Raw genomic sequence first — 14615 nt, forward strand, 5'->3', positions numbered from 1 at the left:
TAGACTTATTGAGCTTATAATAATCTGATTACTATAGCCAGGTCAATTTAGGACTTAAAAAACATTTTTTTGTCCTGATTTCATGAAGACTTGAGATATTTATGCACATAGAGTTTCAAGATATGGGATGATCCACAAATAAAAAGTATTTTTGATCTGTTTTGTGCAGGCTCTTTTTCCATGACTGTCAAAGTGTTTCCATGTGAAAAGGATGTCAATTTCTTTCTGAAGTACTTTATTCAACCATTGTGTATAAAGTTTATTGTGTATAAAGGTCAGTTTGCCAAGGCAAATGAGGCTACTTAAGGGGTAAACATAATATTGTTACTTTTTATAATATTTAAATATATTTATAAATCTTTTTTTTTATATATTTCAATGATGTTCATGTATTTACAAATTAGACTACCTCAACTTTGCTGACGATATTCGTCCATTCGAAGATGATAAAACAGTAAATGGAAAGTTATATTGTTACGTTTACTATTTTTAAATACATGACTTTGTAATAGCAACATGTCAAGGAAAGCTAGATAGCTTGTCATTAATGTCCACTTGCATCCAACAATGATAAGCAATTAATATGGAGCATTAAGAAAAACACACAAATGACATTACATAACAATTTATCACTCAATAAATCAAGTATTATTTATTTATAGGTGTACATGCATCAAAACATGGCTTTAACAATAGTAATAATGTACTTACACATTTATACAAAACAAAATTTAACATTTTGAAATCAGTGATTTTGTTTGCCCAAAATTACAGCCTCTTACAGACTGTTTCCCAAATGCAAAAAGTTAAAAAAAGGTTGTTTCTTAACGGCAAAAAGTAACTTTTTTCCCTATAATCTGACCAAAATTTCCCCAAACAGATGCCAAACTTCTCTAATAAACTCAATAAATGTTTTATTGAGTTCATTATACAGCAATTTAATTCCCTATCGATTTATAATATGAATTCAAAGTTCCAAGTTTTTAATATATGTGAATGCTGGTCAGTGACCAAGACTTAGTGTAGAAAGTGGCAATTAAAAATAGCCAACTACAACATCTAACTCTTGCAAGGTTTTACAAACAAGTGACTTAACATTTAGTAATTATTTAAAATTATATGGATGACCATGAAATCATCTCACAGTAAACACAAAAATGTAAATAAAGTAAGTTATTCTTACTAATTTACACCTTTGCCTATACCAGCAAATTTAAATTACTGCAGTACACTCTCCACCAGAGTAGACACTCAGTAGTAGACAGTGTTTACAAGGTGCGTGAGAAAATTCCTGACCTATATTTAAATACATCTGTTCAATCAGCTGATGGCTGACCTAGTTGCCAGTTAAATGTAAACATAATGGATCTCTATAATTATGCACAGGGAAAATAATCAAACTTATTAAACTATATATATATGAACACACATTTTTAAGACTTGTTTTGTCTTTATCAGATGTAAATGAACACACATTTTATAGACTTGTTTTGTCTTTATCAGATGTAAATGAACACACATTTTTAAGACTTGTTTTGTCTATGGCCGTACATCATTCTGAATACTATTACGCCATACATAGATCAAGTCACCCATGGTGCCTTGCAATGTCCGTCCGTCTTCATCTGCAATTAATGTTATTTATTGATGATTAGTGTTATTACTCATTATTTTTGTTATTAATATTGTTATAAATATTATTATTTATTTATGTTATAATTGGTTTTTTAATATTCAATATTATTATTAATATTATAATTATTGTCCATTGCTTATTAATGTAATGCTATTGTTCATTGTAAAGCTAGATTTAAACAGCCTTTTACTTGTTTAGTAAAATATTTTTAACAAATTTATTGCACATAGTCATAATATTTGTTTAATGTATTCTTTGCATTGAATGAATTATTTTCAAACCTGAAATAGTTTGCAGTTATTGCATCCCTGACAGCCTGCCCGTCAGGGTTACCCTCAAGCTGGACAAGTGGTGGAGGTTGAGGGTCTTCTTCCTCTGGTAATGCCTCCCTCTCACCCCATGCCTTAGCGAGATTGTGCAATACTACACATTCCAGAATTATTTTTGTTACCTTGCCCGGCTTCATTCGTACCTAAATGTTTAAAGAACATTATTAAACATTTTTAAATTAAAATAAGTTAATTTAGTGCATATTTTTAGATATTTCATAATATTAAACATAAATGTTATAGTGCTTATTAACACATTTATACTTAATAAATACCTCTCCATGAAGGACATGAAACCTCCGCTTCAGTACACCGAATGCTCTTTCGATAACATTTCTTGTCTTTGCATGTGCGTCATTGAACATCTGTTGCTGTGGGGATCCTGGTGTAAATATGCTATAGTTACAATATTAATTTCAAACATATAACATCAAAATGAACTTAGACATGTGTTATAAGAAAAGATTCAGTACAATGTATTTTGTAAAGACCGGTAAATGGATAAGGTGTTCAACAGAGAAGCACTCACCAGGATGCAGGTAAGGTGTCATGAGAAACTTTCTGCATGGGTAGGCACTGTCCCCCAACACAATTCCATCCTCCAAACCTTTGAACAGAACAATTAAACAACAATTACAGAATGATCCTCTTCTAAATGTATATAATTTATTTTCACATCCATTTTGTTACAATAACCTTTAGTTTAAACCTATTTATTTTAGCTCGATTGCATCGAAAGCTGTAGGCTTATATAAACGCTCTCGAGTCCGTTTCCTGGGACTATAACCAGTACTTGGTGTCTTTGGGGAAGATCAAAGGAACGTTCCCAGTGGGGTTCGAACCCATGACATCCAGTTCGCTAGGCGGACACCATATCCATTACGCCACGGCGAATAACCTTTTATAAGTATACATTTATAAATGAGAAACAGGAACATGCACAACAATAAATGAAATCGCATTACAAAAAAAAATCCATTTTAGAATATGCGCTTACCATGATGATGGGCTTCCAAATAATCAGACAGTACTGAGGTTCTGAAAACATGAGCATCATGAGTACGTCCAGGCCATGTGGCATTTATGCTGGTGAATACACCTGAAATATGATTACATAGAATATAATGTATGCTATTTAACTATAGATGTTCCGGTGCAGTAAATCATTCAAATAGTATGATACATCTTATTATTAAAATGTAGCAAGAAAATAATTCTTTGTAGCCTCTTTTACTGTATATTCATCCACTTAAGAGTGAAATTGACTTTTTCTACTGAATGAAAATAATTTCACCACAAGTGAGATATTTATTTAGACATTTTATATCTTTCCAACAAAAGTATGGCAAAATAATTTACAACGAACACCCTAGCAACCACTAATTTGTCTGTATCTTTCCTATCAATCTGTTTAGTCAACATTTTTATAGGAAAACATAAATCTTTTGAAGTAATTTTGATATAATCATTGAAAAATATATCATATAGACTAATAAACACAAAAACACTGTTTAAAAGTGAATATTTTCAAAAGTATTGTTTTTTCTCTAACAAAATCTAAAATTCACATGTTTTTAACCAAAATACAACATCTATGTTGTATGTTTTTTAAATAAGCATTACTAACTTAAGTTTTATCAGAAAAATGTCATAATAGACCCTTTTCACAATAAGCCAAAATCGATAAGAGCGCGAAGTCACGTGACTCGCAGAATTCCAGAACGGGGCGGAACGTGATGCCGTTTATTATACCACGCAATGCCGCATCTAATTTCAAACCATCACACTTTTGACGTTACGATATTGTCAACACAAGATGACATCGTCAGTAAATATCTACTTCCCATTTTAGGTGTCAATACATTGTAAACATTTTCTTGATTAAAGTACTTGTTTTTATTCACATGTTTGCACAAATTTTGACACTGTTAGTTTGAGCCTTTTTATCGCGGTGTTTAATCAAAGATCTATCAATAATCTTGTTTATTCGTATATCTGTTGTTTAATTGTCCCTGTGTTCAGCACAAACCCATTATCTCGTTATAATCAGATACTGTGCCGACACATACTAAATAACAACAAGGGGTCATAAACCAAATGTTGCGGATGTCTGGTCATTTCCACATAATTTATGATACCATCGTGTCTTCTCGTGGTAGTGGTATTGCATTGTCATTTCTTAGAGTTATTAAAAGTCAAATACTTAATTGTTGCTATATTAGATGTATAAGATTTTGTAAAAATTACCATTACATTCGTTCCTTATGTACATTTACTAGAATAAGTGATACAAAACTGAACGGAATAAAACAATTGGGACCGCATAAGAAGTTGATATGTTGTTCTTTATTAAACTTATAATTATGATGGTGTGCCTAAGAAAGGAATCGAAGAGGCTTTTTGTGAATAACCATCGTAGTGAAGAGTAAGACATGAAGATTTATTCTTTATTTTAGTCTCAATTACATACAATACAATACAAACATTCAATCATATATAGACAATTTGTTGGTGATATTTGATATAATGCGACATCCCAATAATCTATACACATATGTTGCATAACAGTTATATGATATATCATATAGAAATCTAAAAATGTCCTATGTAACATAAGAGCATTGTAGCACATGCGTGTCTGCTCATCATTGGAAACAATTACTTGAAACAGGTGATGTTTTTATTGAATGCTACGAATATATAATATTGTCGTCTGACACCGATCTGATATTGTACGCCTCGAATATGAAACACTTTGCGAAAAAAACATAATGGTATATACCATCTGTGTATTGTGTTGGTAAACAAATAATAAGCTAAAAACATATCATGATAAACATACATCAAACAATTCATAAATGGACATGTGTTTATCTAATAATGTATGCACTAATAAATAAAAATTTGCCGCGCTGCATTTCCAAAGGATATTTATGAAACAACACGAACCTGATCATATTCTCAAAGCATACATTACTAATTGCCATTGTTTTCTTTGTTCATACACGGTTGTGTTCGTGCACATGTTTCATGAGATTGATATCACCATTACTTAAATTAAGTGGTATACCATATTGTCTCTTTTCATCGTTTACAGTTTGGCCAATACTGAATTAGTATTAGCGCAACGAAAACGAGATCAATATTACGTAACATCAATCGAGCAGCCGCTAGTCTCACTCTGTTATCTGACAGTATACATATTTGGACAGTTCAATTTCCACCACGTCCGTGTGCTTCACTTGTATATAATGATTCTTCAATATTGTCATACACTGTTAAATAAATTTTATTTAATGTAAAAGAAAATTAACATACAATTTAAATAGTGTCAAGTACTTCACGTTTATAGTGCTTTGTTTTATGGTTGATTCACCGCTTACAAGTTCGACAGTTCATGAAAAATAGCGCACACCAACACACCCATACGTTTGAGAATTATAATCATATAATACTTTTTATTATGCGGCTTATATATATATATCTTTGTTTTGAGCAATTATCGATGTTAGGTCTTCAGACCACCTTTACTCTGATGTGTTAATGGGTTATACGTATTTGTATAAAGATGAGATAAAATTTAAAAATATTTTCTGCTTGTACTAGATAGTATGTAGTTGAATTATTATTATGGTTGTTATAATGTTTATTTAAGAAGTATTTATCAATTTATTGACTTAACACATACTGTAATAATGTTATAACCGTCCCGAATGTGAAACATAAAGTCAACTGCTCGATATTCTCCACCATTCGCATAACATAGGAAAAGAAAGTTGTCACGTTCCACCTCGTTTTGAGATTCGACTCGTCACGTGATATCTAAAAATAATAATTGATTTATGTCTGTCCGTCGTCGGGAATTTAATTGTTTGGTATTTCAGGTCACACAGTTCGTCAGTTACTCTGGGCACTACCCTTGAAACCGTGGCAATGTCCACCCCAATAGTATCCCCTATTAATTGCAAAAAAATTCCGGAAGCAAAAAATCTCAGTGTTATCAATATTTGCTGCCTCGGTGTCAAGGGTTGATTCCGTCCAGTTGGTCTCTCAAGTCTTTGTCCGATCAGTCGTTCTATGCGGTCGATGCTGTCAGGTGTAAATCTAAATCGTCGTCGTATTTCTTCAGGGTCGTCAGTTTCCGTAAATCTGTCAATTCGTCGAAATTGTCTTGGTCGTCTAGCGTTCGGTATGTCAATGTCAGCCATTTTGTCAGCGCGTTCTTCATTTGGATAAAGAGAACCGACGTCAAATATCTTGGCTAAATCTTATCCAAAACTTAACCGGAACGTGAACCGTTTTGGATAACTATTCTTTATACAATCGCTAACCAAAAAAGATATCCTAAAATTGAAGATAACCAAAAGTTATCCGCTGGATAAGAGTTATCGATATTTATTCAATTGGCTGCTGTTCTGCATATAATTTGCCATTTTGATAGGAGATGACCAGGGTGACAGAGAAAAGGGATATGCATTTGAGATCTGGTCAGGACTCCATATAAAAGTGGTTATATTTAAAAATGTTTAATTACCACATGACCACGGACTCTAGATCTCCGTGACAAGACTAAGGTTCTAAATTAATCTAGTATGAATATTTGAACTATATCTTTTTAACACTAAAAATAATATTTGATGTACAAATTTAATCTTCCAATGTGTATAGATACTACTTAACATATATTTGAATGTATTGAATGTAGGAACAAGTTAAAATATCCATTAGAAAAAGAAATCAGGATATGAACTATTCATTGCCTGAAGCACTGACCCTGGAGCTATATTTATATATCTTTAAACACACTGATTAAAGAAGTTAAACAATACATTGATACAACAGAGGTAAAATCATCTCCTCTTAACAATATGATACATAATTATGTATCATATTTTTTTATCTGGATCTGGATAGATTCACAGCAGGATGTTTATGTGTGCGCGCTGCGGGAGAGATATAGGAGTTACTTATATTTTGGATTTAATTTAATTCACTGAAATTTATCACTGAAGTTACAGTATGATCTCATTTGATATAGATGTACATGATTTTATCAAGCAAAATATATTGAATAATTATCAGTATTTATTCACTTTCATGACTTCAGTATCATTTAAATGATTTCAGTAAAGTCTATCATTCATATGCATCAATTTTGTAAATATCGATATAAGTTTACTACATAAAAACATTTTTGAAACAAGGGCTGTTTGTAAAACATGCATGCCCCTCATATGGGCTGTCAGTTGTAGTGGCAGCCATTGTGTGAATACGTTTTTTGGCACTGTGACCTTTACCTTTGACCTAGTGACCTGAAAATCAATAGGGTTCATCTGCGAGTCATGATCAATGTACCTATGAAGTTTCATGATCCTAGGCGTAAGCTTTCTTGTGTTATCATCCGGAAACCATATTACTGTGTCAAGTCACTGTGACCTTGACCTTTGACCTAGTGACCTGAACATCAATAGGGGTCATCTGCGAGTCATGATCAATGTACTTATGAAGTTTCATGATCCTAGGCATAAGCGTTCTTGAGTTATCATCCGGAAACCATTTTACTATTTCGGGTCACTGTGACCTTGACCTTTGGCCTAGTGATCTCAAAATCAATAGGGGTCATCTGCGAGTCATGATCAATGTACCTATAAAGTTTCATGATCCTAGACCTAAGCATTCTTGAGTTATCATCCGGAAACCATCTGGTGGACGGACATACGGACCGACATGTGCAAAACAATATACCCCCTCTTCTTCGAAGGGGGGCATAATAATACAGTAGCATGAACAAACAAGGGAGGCAACTCGTTATGTCACAATTTGGCAGTGTATAACAAGTGGTATTTAATTATCTCTCCTAACATGGGTCTAAATTACGTTTAAAAGCTATTTTCTGATTGGATGAAACAGTCCGAAATCATCCAATGAATAATGTCGAGATATTTATCTTGCGGAACATGCAATGCCATGCCGCATGCAAGCTATTTAGAAAGCAAATAGCGTAAATAAAAATTTTTTTTCTGCGGTCATAGACAATGTTCCTGGCTGAAAACGATGCAATATTACTTTTAAATCATTCATGTATTAGTTTTTAGCAAGAAAGAGGTAGAATATTTGTGAAAAACATAAGAATTTTTATTTAAACTTGTGTCTGCTACAATTTAACGAGTGATTACGAAAATTACCGATTGTACAGATGTATCGACAGACATATTCAAAACGAAACAATAGCTTGCATATTTCAAGTTTATCAGCCTAGAAATCACCTATTAATCAAATGAGAATCTAAATAATTAAAATATAAACCAGTAATGTTCATTAACACCAAAATTTTTCGGCACAACCATCATATTTTTGGAAACCGCGACAATTGTTTTTCGGAAACCAACGATCGGTAATTTCCGTAACCGTATGGAAAATTTCATCACTGACAAGTTTCGTTTCTAATGTTTTTCTCAAATATTCTACCACAAAATTATTGTATACCATTACACAAATGAATAACAAGTAATAATTCCTTGATTTTCGGGAGGGAACTGTCTATAAATGCTTATAAATACGCATTAAGGCTAGACTAAATTGCATAAAATATTGAAAAAAAAATCATAATTCAAGTGTAGTCAAGTGTTCGTTCCATCCAATATATTCATTCATCCACATGTTCAGTCACTAAATTATATTGGAAATTATTACAAAATTATCTGATAAAACTTACATAATTTATTTTTATCTTTAAATTTCCATTTCATAAATGTTTTTTTTTAATAAACGTCGTTGTACATAGATTTCTCTATAGTTTGAAAAACATTTAGGCAAATATTACTCATGTAAGATAAAATGCAAATAATTAATAAAATATTCCCTTTTAATCAGTATGTTGGTTTATCGGTCAATAACAATATCACTTTGAACATTGAATTATTTAAAAGTTATAACAAACATTAAATTTTCTCCGAACAAATGATTCATAACACATATAACAGATTGATAGAAAGTTATGAACAAATCAAGGTTGCTAGGTTGCCCGCATAGAATAGTCCTGTTAGTATGGAAGTACTTGATATCTAAATTTATTAGCCTTTGGGTGTTGTAACGACATAAAATATTTTATGAAATGTCTAAAAGTGTAGAATTATTTTTCATTTAGTAAAAGAAAGGCAACATATAACCCTTAAGTGGCCGGCAAGAACTTGTGGCTGAATACAAATAAAAAGAGGCATTATGCTTCTTGAAAATAAAAGTAAACATCATTATATATGAATTTTCTGATTAAAATTGTGAATTGAATTTTCAGAGTAACCTATTAAAATAAACAAGAGCTGTCAGAGGACAGCGCGCTCGGACTATTAGAGTGCTTGACAGTATAACGTAAGCCATCATGGGGAAATTGTTCATATTCAATAATTAATTAGACGATCTTTCAAAAAAAAAGAGAAAAAAAAATGGGGGGGGGTAGAGGGGGTAGGGGGTGAGAGGGGGGTATAATGTGGGGTGGGGTAATTTATTAGATGATGTTAAAAATAAATTGAGGGGGTGGGGGATAGGGGGGGGTGGGGATGAGAGGGGGTATAATGTGGGGTGGGGTAATTTATTAGATGATATATAAAAAAAAAATTGGGGGGTGAGGTTTGGGGGGAGGGATTCTGGTAGGGGCGTGGGGTATTGTTTGGGTGGAATCCATTGTGGTATTCAGGTAAGTGTTGTTTTGTCAAAGTAATAATAAAATCTGATCATAAATAAAGAAGTTGTGGCAATTTAAGCAAAATGTTCAATTTTCTAAGTGTAAAAGGGGCCATACTTATGTCAAAATGCTTGATACAGTGGTCTGCTCTTGTTCATAGGTTGGGGTCATATTGGTTAACAAGTATGCAACATATAAAAGCAATATGTCAAAGGATATATGAAATATTTGGGGTAGTACGAAAACTTTAACATAGATTTATCAATAATATGCATAGTCTAAGTATAAAAGGGGCAATAATTATGACAAAATGCTTGATATAGTTGTCTGCTCTTGTTTATAGGTTGGGGTGATGTTGGTAAACAAGTATGCAAAATATAAAAGCAATATGTCAATGGACAATGAAAATAAATGGGGTAGTACGAAAACTTTAACATTTGCTGCATATTCTTAGTGGAAAGGGGCCATAATTATGACAAAATGCTTGATAGAGTTGTCTGCTCTTGTTTATAGGTTGGGGTCATGTTGGTTAACAAGTATGCAAAATATGAAAGCAATATGTCAAGGGACAAAGAAAATATTTGGGGTAGTACGAAAACTTTAACATTTGCACGCATACGCAGACGCCGACGCCGGGGTGAGTAGGATAGCTCTACTATATATATTTCATATATAAAAGTCGAGCTAAAAATGCTTTATTGGACCCTAGATATTATTTTTGCAATCATTCTTCATCAATTACATATGTTTAAAAAAATTATTGTTTCATGCTACTCATGGTACCAGTATTTTGTCAGAAAATTAATTACATATTTTTTAAATGCGTTTCCCCTTGTTGCGAAAAAATTCATAAAACATATAATTTTCAAAGAAATCCTTTAAAACAAAAAGAAAATGCCTTCTTAAACTTAAAATATTATTCCTGCAAGCATTTTACATCAATTATCAAATGCCTTCTGACTTAGTGCATTTTACTATTTATAACATCTACATCAGCTACAGATACTTGTATGTGTTTGAAAAAATGTATAATCTTAAATGACATCTTCTGACCATGCATGTCCTAGATTTCAAAATCCAGGCCCTGGTTTGACACATTGGTAACATTAACGTTAAACTGTTACCAGGCTTCTGAATTTAATTAGCCAGGTAAACTATTTGTCATTGTAAGAAAACCGCTCTTAAGCAAACAGCTTTCAAGCAACTGCAGGTTGATCTGGATCGTTACTGGCCACAATCGCCTTAATGTCTCTTTTACTGTGATACAGTTCATTTAACTTTAAAGGGATCTTTTCACGTTTTAGTTAATTGACAAAATTGAAAAAAGTTGTATCGGATTCGCAAATTTTCGTTTGAGTTATGTTATTTGTGAGGAAACAGTATTACTGAACATTTACCATGGTCTAATATAGCCATTATATGCATCTTTTAACGATTTAAAAATTATAAAGCGTTGCAACGCGAAACGATTGAATAATTTGGAGAGTTGTGTTGTTATCCCAACGTTTTTCGGAGAACACTAGAACCTTGAAACTTACATACATGGTAGCTATGAGCATATGCGCGACGGTGATAGTGACGGAATTTTTATCTGACCCCTGGGTCAAAAGTTATAGGGGTCGGGGCGGGGCCGGGTCAGAGATTTTCACTATTTTTAATGTTATTTTACATTAACTTCTTCATTTCTGCACCGATTCACTTCTTATTGCCTCTCTTATGACAATAAGATCAATCTCAACTATGCATGGCCCCATTACCAACCCTGGGGCATCCCGCCCACATAGGCCACGCCCACCCAAAATTGCCATTTACTATAATGTGTTCATTTCTACACCGATTCACTTCAAATTGTTACTGAACCTCTCTTATGACAATACGGTCAATCTCAGCCATGCATGGCCCCATTACCCACCCTAGGGCATCCCGCCCACATAGGCCACGCCAACCCAAAATTGCCATTTACTATATTTTCTTCATTTCTACACCGATTCACTTTAAATTGATACTGAACCTCTCTTATGACAATACGGTCAATCTCAGCTATGCATGGCCCCATTACCAACCCTGGGGCGCCACGCCCACATAGGCCACACCCACCCAAAATTGCCTTTTACTATAATTTCTTCATTTCTACACCGATTCACTTCAAATTCATACTGAACCTCTCTTATGACAATACAGTTAATCTCAACTATGCATGGCCCCATTACCAACCCTGGGGCGCCCCGCCCACATAGGCCACGCCCACCCAAAATTGCCTTTTACTATAATTTCTTCATTTCTACACCGATTCACTTCAAATTGATACTGAACCTTATTTATGACAATACGGTCAATCTCAACTATGCATGGCGCCATAACCAACCCGGGGGCGCACCGCCCACATAGGCCACGCCCACCCAAAATTGCATTTTACAACAATTTCTTCCTTTCTGCACCGATTTACTTCAAATTGATACTGAACATCTCTTACGACAATACGGTCAATCTCAACTATGTAAGGCCCCATTACCAACCCTGGGGCGCCCCGCCCATAATAGGCCACACCCACCCAAAATTGTCTTTTACTATTATTTCTTCATTTCTACACCGATTCACTTCTAATTGATACTGAACTTCTCTTATGACAATACGATCAATCTCAACTATGTATGGCCCCATAACCAACCCTGGGGCGCCCCGCCCATAGTAGGCCACACCCACATAGACCACGCCCACCCAAAATTGCCTTTTACTAAAATTTCTTCATTTGTACACCGATTCACTTCAAATTGATACTGAACCTCTCTAATGACAATACAGTTAATCTCATCTATGCATGGCCCCATTACCAACCCTGTGGCGCCCCGCCCACATAGGCCACGCCCACCCAAAATTGCCTTGTACTATAATTTCTTTATTTCTACACCGATTTACTTCAAATTGATACTGAACATCTCTTATGACAATGCGGTCAATCTCAACTATGTATGGCACCTTTACCAACCCTGGGGCGCCCCGCCCATAATAGGCCACACCCACCGAAAATTTTCTTTTACTATAATTTCTTCATTTCTACACCGATTCACTTCTAATTGATACTGTTGCGAGTCGGCCTTGACCTTCGCCGTCAGGGGTGACTGGTCTTTGTCAGGCTTCGCCTTCGCCTTCAGGGATGACTGGCCTACGTCATCCGTTAGTACTTTTTGGTGATTGTGAATTGTTTTTTGTGTAATTATGAGCGAGTGAGTGATTGCTGTTGTTAATGACTCCAACTTAAAGGATTAAAGACGACAACGTGTTTGAAAACAGTTAAGATTTTTATTGAAGAAAACTCGTTACGATATGGCGATAATAGTATAATTAAACGTTTACACAGTTTAGTGAAGTGTAGCCTATCAAAACGTACTATTATCGAAAAGAGACTAACTGGCTCAAAGTGCGTTACAAAAATTATGATCAAATATATTCAATTCATTAAAGTATATTATAATATATTATTTACTTAATATTGTTTATATTACTTTCTATAAGTTACTAATTAAAAAATAAGTTTGAAATACGCGCACCTTTTTGCTAAGTTTTAATTTAGACTGAAGTCTAGTTTTAAAAAAACCGAGATGGAGTTCAGGCTCTTTTAGAAATGTTGGAGTCCCAAATGAACGCGCTGTGGCTATTTATACTCGTCACGGTGCCACATTGTGGCATGCCACATGCCACACACCACAATGTGGCACCACATTGTGTCGCGCCACAATTTTTGTGGAACGCCACAGCTCCTGTGGCATGACGAAGCAAAACGATACTAATGTGGCAGCTAGGTGCGCGTCGTTTACAATAGCATTTCAAAGGCCAATGTATTATTTTATCGTAAAAACAACATGTTTACAAACAAATGGGTTCAAATTACACATGATGAGTTAATTGATCGTTTTGAAGACGAACCTCAACTCGTTTTCGGGAGAAAAACATACTTTCGCTACTTAGCCGATACTGACGGTTAAAACAAGATGGCTGCCACGAAAATGTTGGAAAGAACTCTAAGACAATATTAACAAATTACATCATCACAAAGTATTTAAAATGAACCCTACTGCGCTGTTATGTAGATAAATATACATTGTGTTGAAAAACACTAACATTTTACAACAAAATCGTCCATGAGTTTGGAATCGAGCGTAACATAGTTCAAGAAAAAATGCATGGATACGAAGATCCATTACATAGTCTCATTTATAAGACGCGCAAAGAATTTAGAGATACTTTTTATATGGGCTAAATTCTTTGGAACGTCTCATCGTTGACGGACCTTTTTTGTGGTGGAAACCATAAAGTTTAAATTTTCATCAAGTTGCGTAAAATTGCAAAATAACATTACCAACTCATTCAGTTTTAATTCAGAAGTCCATTTTTACATCAAATATCGTCGATTCGAAGTAAGAAAGGCATAAATTCTTCAGTTAAACTTCTGCTTAAATCGCAAAACAATCACTGACCTGTAGCCATGTCATGAAACTGATTTAAATATGAACCAATCAGAATAAGGCATTGCGGTGTAACGTGTACGCGTAATTTCATTTAACATGAGCTTTTAACACCGACTTTTACCTAACTAGATCTTGTATGCTAATCTTTGTCGATTTAATAAGCATATGTTCAAAACAGATATGGTGCAGTTTCTATTCACTGTTCTAAGTTTTAGCAAGTGTTTATGCATGTCTTTTTCGCACCTCTGTCTGTGTTGTTTGATGTACTTCCATTCTACGTTAAATAGGACGGTATACTGTACGATCTGTATCAATATTATTTATGTACAGTATAAAAATAAAAGATGTAATTTATTTCAGAACTTTTTAATTGTCAATTTAGAAAAAAAACAATGCTAAACTAATCCAGAAAAGTATAACATCGGTTTACTATGTAACGCGCTGCACCACAACAGACGAACGCAAACTGTATTTTTCGCTGTTTCTTCTTCCACTTTAAACCA

At 34.0% G+C, this 14615-nt stretch overlaps 1 protein-coding gene across 3 annotated transcripts in view; it reads right to left on the reverse strand.

The window, feature by feature from the left end:
* Positions 1–609: 609 nt before the first annotated feature.
* Positions 610–14615, reverse strand: part of LOC127874885 (uncharacterized) — a 33162-nt gene continuing 19156 nt past the window's right edge. For 2 of the 3 annotated variants that reach the window (XM_052419550.1, XM_052419551.1), the window contains exons 2-6: positions 2963–3064; positions 2495–2572; positions 2241–2347; positions 1918–2108; positions 610–1625 (exon numbers count right to left, since the gene is read on the reverse strand). In XM_052419550.1, the coding sequence (XP_052275510.1) occupies positions 1622–1625; positions 1918–2108; positions 2241–2347; positions 2495–2516 (324 nt within the window). In that variant the 5' untranslated portion in view covers positions 2517–2572; positions 2963–3064 and the 3' untranslated portion in view covers positions 610–1621. Of the gene's footprint in view, positions 1626–1917; positions 2109–2240; positions 2348–2494; positions 2573–2758; positions 2824–2962; positions 3065–14615 lie in introns of those variants that run through there. The other variant, XM_052419552.1, reaches the window with a different exon arrangement.

The sequence above is a fragment of the Dreissena polymorpha genome, chromosome 3, assembly GCF_020536995.1.
Source record: "Dreissena polymorpha isolate Duluth1 chromosome 3, UMN_Dpol_1.0, whole genome shotgun sequence".
In the NCBI taxonomy this organism is placed as follows: Eukaryota; Metazoa; Mollusca; class Bivalvia; order Myida; family Dreissenidae; genus Dreissena; species Dreissena polymorpha.